At 43.5% G+C, this 6,000-nt stretch overlaps 1 protein-coding gene across 1 annotated transcript in view; it reads left to right on the top strand.

Annotated features, from left to right (window-relative positions):
- Window positions 1–837: 837 nt before the first annotated feature.
- Window positions 838–6,000, top strand: part of LOC106974253 (calcium-binding mitochondrial carrier protein SCaMC-1) — a 60,247-nt gene continuing 55,084 nt past the window's right edge. Inside the window, exon 1 of the mRNA XM_015071440.3 lies at window positions 838–1,195. Within this exon, the coding sequence (XP_014926926.2) occupies window positions 1,013–1,195 (183 nt within the window). The 5' untranslated portion in view covers window positions 838–1,012. The remainder of the gene's footprint in view (window positions 1,196–6,000) is intronic.

Raw genomic sequence — 6,000 nt, 5'->3', positions numbered from 1 at the left:
TACCCCCAGTTGTGTTGAGACATAATTGACATGTAATACTGTATTAGTTTTAGGTGTTTTTTGTTTTTTAAATTGCTTTCAGCTTTAACTTGTTTCTTTTTTTAAATAAAATTTTAATGTTTATTTTGAAGAGAGAGCGAGTGAGGGAGGGGCAGAGAGGGAGGGAGACCGGAGGCAGAGGATCCGAAGCAGGCTCCGTGCTGTTGTCGCAGAGCCCATCGCAGGGGCTCCATCCCATGAACCCGTCTGATCCTGACCTCAGCCAAACTCAACAGTGGGGCGCTGAAAGTACTGTGCCACTCAGGCGCCCCCTTAACTTCTCTGTTTCTTAAAGAATTCCCATCCCAGGTGTGCAAACACCCAACTTCCTCCTTTTTGTTAATGGAAAACAGGACTGGAAGTGTAGTATCTGTGGAGCCACACGAAAAAGTCAGATATCTGGGCCGACCGACATGGCTCACTTTCCATGCAGAGAGGACTACCTCCGGGCAGCTTGTTGAAACTCCAAGCTGTTAGGGAAAGGGGGCGTGAAGTTAACCTGAGCTTCGAACGTCCTCTCCCCCCGCCCCAGCACTTAACCTGCGGATGCTAACCCCCAGCCTCTGGGGGCTTGCTCCTCGAACTTACACCTCTGACAGCTCCACTGGGCGCGAGCAGACCTCCTCCTTCCCGCACCCCCCCGCTCCTTCCCCAGCCCCGTTGCCACCGCCCCTCCGGAGATCCACCGCAGCCCTTTCACTTCCTGCTCCGCTCTAGGCAGCGCTAGGCCCGCCCCTCCACGCCTCTAAGAGAGGCCAGCGCCGGGCGAGCTCCTCCCCGAGCAGCAGCTGGAGCGGCCACTCCCTGCGCGACAAGCCGGGCTGGGTTGGGGTCTTTGCTCCCGCGCCCTGCACCCGGCTGGCTCCTCGCAGCCAGGCGGCGGCCGGGACGCTGGTCCTCGTTGCACCCGCAACCCCCCGAGTCCTCGCCCCGGTGACTCCCCTGGGCTGCGCCGCCCCGCGCCTCCGGGACCATGCTGCGTTGGCTGCGGGGCTTCGTGCTGCCCGCGGCGGCCTGCCAGGACGCGGCGCCGCCGACGCGCTTCGAGACCCTCTTCCAGAAGCTGGATCGCAACGGGGACGGCGTGGTGGACATCGGCGAGCTGCAGGAGGGGCTCAAGGGCCTGGGCGTCGCCCTGGGCCAGGATGGCGAGGAGGTGGGTGGCTGCTGGGCGCAGCGGGAGGGCCGGGAGGGCTGCGAAGATTCTGGGTGCGGGCTGCAAGGAAGGTGGAACTGTGCGGCTTCCAGCCGGCGATCGGGCGCCGAAGCTCGGGAATGGGGCGCGGGGCCAGGGTCCCCCGGGACCGGTGCTCGTCACCTGAAAGCCTCCTGGTATTTTTCCAAAGGAAGTTAGCGCAGCGAACACTGTAGCCCGCTCTAACGATTTAAAACGTCTGTACCGCAGTACTTTTGTGTGAATGCATCCCGGCTCTTTCACCTGCCTTTTTGCAAAATTTAATCATAAAGAATTTTTTTTTTTTTTAGCTCTCATTAAGTTTTTTGTTTCTTTCGGGTTTTTGTTGTTGTTTGTTTTTCAAGTTCTCAGACTTACGTGGGCTCCAGGTTCTGTAAAAAAGGCTCACACTTTGTGACACTCAGAAGCTGCTTTGTTACACCAGCTAGTTTTGTCTAGTGTTTCAGAACTTGTGAAAACCAACCGTGTGTTTCCTGCCAGCTAACTGTTGAGGACAGGCAACATTCCCTTGTTTAAGACCTTCTTAATGTCCTCAGTACATATATTGACCTAAAGGGTTGGCCTGTCGCTGAGCAGTTTCAACTCCTATGAGTCATTTTGATTGTGCCTCTGAAGTTCAGCCCCCTTAGCGGGGTGGGGATACTTGGAACCTCGCCAACCGCTCTGAAACATAAGAGGACACTTCAACATTCCCTATCCCAAGAGGGAAGGTGATTAAACTATAAGAGCCAACAACTGTTTCACAGTTACATTTTAAGCTACTCGTTCAATGTCTTTAGTAGTTCCAGGCCCCCCGTTGGTTTACTATTTCTTACCGAGGTCAGGCTTATTAGTAAGTTACAATTTTTAGAAAACTGTCTATTTTGTCCAAGGTTCATAATATTCACTTACAGTTTTTAAAAAGTTCTGACTATGTGTCATTAAGTTGTTCAATTTCATTTCTGATATTGATCTCCACCCCCCTCCTTCAATTTTGTCAAAGATTTTTCTTATTTATACTTTGAAAGAATGAACGTTTGGTACTTTTTGCTGATGGTTTCTTTGTTATTTTTTTCCCACTAATTTGTGTCTTTCCTTCTGCTTTCTTGGGGCTTACTCATTTGCTCTTTTTCTAATTTTTTCAGTTGAATGCTTGATGACTTAATTTTGAACTACAGTATCCCTTTAATCACTTTTTTTTAGCTGCATCCCACAAATTTGTATTTTTGTTATTTAGTTCCAAGTATTTTCTAATTTCCAATGTGATTTCATCATTAACCCATGAATTATTTATTAATTTTTAGATTTTTTAATTTTTTTGAGCGAGCGAGAGAGAGAGTGTGTGTATGTGAGTGGGAGAGGGGCAGAGAGGGAGGGAAACACAGAATCCGAAGCAGACTCCAGGCTCTGAGCTGTCAGCACAGAGCCTGATGCAGGGCTCGAACCCAAGAACCATGATCATGACCTGAGCTGAAGCCGGACACTTAACCAACTGAGCCACCCAAGTGCCCCAGACCCGTGAATTATTTAAATGTGTGCTTTAAATTTCCAAAGATACGCTTTTTTGGTTGGTTCTTTGAAAATATGAATAAAATAGACAAACCTCTGGTAAGGTTGATTAAGAAAATAAGAACTTAAAATCAGAAATAAAAAATGCCTTTAGTTTTCCAGAGTTTATATATGAACAAATTATAAAGTAAGTTGTATAAAATTATGTGAATGCAAACATAGAATAGGATGGCATATATTTATCGCTATCACACACACACATATACATAAGCATAAAATGTATTTTATGCATACATATACACATATATAGTATTACTCCCTGTGCTTATGCTAGATATTATTAACTATTCCCAGCACTCTTTTTTGACTTCTTTTTTAAAAAATATTTATTTATTTTTGACAGAGAGACAGAGCGTGAGTGAGGGAGGGGGTAGACACAGAATCTGAAGTGGACTCCAGGCTTTGAGCTGTCAGCACAGAGCCCAATGTGGGGCTTGAACTCATAGACTGAGATCATGACCTGAGACGAAGTCCAGCACTTAACTGACTGAACCACCCAGGTGCCCCTTGACTTCTTCAATAAAATGTTAATAATGGTAGTGGCACTTGGGTGACTCAGTCAGTTAAACTCTGACTTGGATTCAGCTTGAGTCATGATCTCATGGCACATGAATTCAAGCCCCTTATTGGGCTCTACACTGACAGTGTGGAGCCTGCTTGGGATTCTCTTTCCCTTTCTCTTTACCCTTACCCTGCTTGCACACTCTCAAAATAAATAAACTTTAAAAAAAAGGTCAATAATGGTTATTTATGGATGACTGGAGTTAAATTACCTTTTTACTTTTTTCTTCACAATTTTTGTATTCAATTTTAAAAAATAATTGTATATTATTATGATTAGGGGGAAAAAGAGGTTTTTGTTTTGTTTTTATAAGTATCACCTCCTCTGAGATGAGCCTTTTTGGGCCACCCTCTATAGAAGAGTTGATCACACCCTACTATGTGTAAGTCATTTGTCTCACATGTCACTACTGTTATCATTTTCAAAAGGTATTATTTTCAGTTACTGCCTGTGCCCTCCAATAAGACCAACCATCTGGAAGATGAGGGTCATGTCTTAGTCACCTGAACACTGTAATACAAAAATATTTAGGCCTGTGATTTGAAACAGCCTAAACAAGGCAGAGGCCCATTTGAAATAATTGCAGAAAAAAAGATAAAATTTAAGGGTAAAGCAGTTGTTAGTACTTGTATTTCCAGCCTATGTAGGACAAGATAACCAAAAAATCCTCCTATTGCAAGATACAAAGAAATGCTGGATAAAATAAGAGAAACATCTTTTTTTTTCTAAATGAAGACTTATTTTTTAAGATCAATTTTTAAGTTTAATTGAGAGGAAGGTACAGAGATTTCCCATATACCCTCTGCCCTTACACATGACATGCATAGCCTCCCCTATCGTCAACATCACTCAACAGAATGGTGCTTTTTTTAAACCAAGAGTGAACCTACATTGACACATCATTATCACCCAAAGCCCATAGTTTACCTTAGGGTTCACTCTAGGAATGTATATTCTGTAGTTTTGGACAAATGTATAATGACATGTATCCATCATTACAATATCATACAGAGAATTTTCACTGCCCTAAAAATTCTGTGCTCTGCCTACTCATCCCTGTCCCCCATTGCTGATCTTTTTATTGTCTTCATAGTTTTGTCAGATAAACATCTTTTTACATGCATAAGAAAATAGGAGAAATCTAAGCAAACTGTCTGGGTTTGAATCTTGGTTCTGCTACTTAACTAGGTAACTTTGGACAATGTTCTTTTTCTCTCTCTTTTTTTAATTGAAGTATAGTTGACACACAATGTTACATTAGTTTCAGGTGTACAACATAGTGATTCAGCAACTCTGTATGTTCTGCTGTGCTCACAAGTGTAGCTGTCATCTGTCACCATACAACACTATTACAATACCATTAACTATATTCCCTATGCTGTGGTTTTCATCCCTGTGACTTATTCATTCTGTAACTCCCCTTTACCAATTTTGGCTTCACCCCTTTCTGGGCAATTTTCTTAACCTCTCTTGCCCCAGTTTCCTCAACTGTGACAGAAGCAACATTAGTTCCTATATCATAGGGTTATTGTGAAGAATAAATGAATTAAAATATGTCAAGTACTTATAAAACTGCCTGGTACCTAATAAGCAATCAGCCATTAGCCTTTATTTAAAAAAATTTATTTATTTATTTATTTATTTATTTATTTATTTATTTATTTATAGAGAGAGCAAGCATGAGTTGGGGAGGGGCAGAGAGAATCTTAAGCAGGCTCCACGCCATGCTCAGCGTGGAACCTGACATGGGGCTCGATCCTACGACCCTTATTTCGTGACCTGAGCTGAAATCAAGAGTTGGGTGCTTAACTGACTGAGCCACCCAGGCATCCCAACAATTAGCCTTTAAATTATTATTAAAGATTTTTTTATTTTTATTTATTTTTGAGAGAGAGGCAAAGAGACAGGGGTGGGGCAGAGAGAGACAGAGACACAGAATCTGAAGCAGGCTCCAGGCTCTGAGCACAGAGCCTGACATGGGGCTCAAACTCATGGACTGTAAGATCATGACCTGAACCAAAGTTGGACACTCAACCGACTGAGCCACCCAGGTGCCCCTAGCCTTTAAATTATTGACTATTGTTACTACAGTCTGTACTGAAAGATGTCAAAAGCTCCCTCTGTGATTGTGGATTTGCCAACTTCTCTTTATAATTCTGTCAATTTTCCCTTTTATATTTTAAAAATAGACTATATAGTGGACTATACTACTGGTGTGTTCAAATTTAGCATTTTGGTATCCTCCTGGTAAATTGATCCTTTTATCAGTACACTGTCTTGCCTACCCTTATAGCATATTTTTCAAATGCCTGAATTATTATACCACGGTGTCGTCCTCAAACAGTCATTTCCCAGATCACCACTGGGAAATCATCAGCATTGGGCTCCCACCTTGTGCAAAACATTATTCTTGTGCCATATTCCACTCAGGGCTCTTTGCCGGTTGGGTGATGAGTGAGCCAGTTGCCAGATCCCATGTTATCACCTCTTGTGTTGAACTTCTCTTGTACTGTCAGTTCTGGTCTTCTGAGGGGAAGAAACCCAAGATGGGATTGAGTGTGCAAAAGATTTATTGGGAGCGATGCTTGTGAAGGGTAAGGAGGACGAAAAAAGGAGTAAGTCGAGGGGGTCTTAAGACCATGACATAAATTTAACC

This window comes from Acinonyx jubatus, chromosome C1, assembly GCF_027475565.1.
Source record: "Acinonyx jubatus isolate Ajub_Pintada_27869175 chromosome C1, VMU_Ajub_asm_v1.0, whole genome shotgun sequence".
In the NCBI taxonomy this organism is placed as follows: Eukaryota; Metazoa; Chordata; class Mammalia; order Carnivora; family Felidae; genus Acinonyx; species Acinonyx jubatus.
Note: the sequence above shows the minus strand (reverse complement) of the source record. Positions and strands in the feature narration are given on the sequence as shown.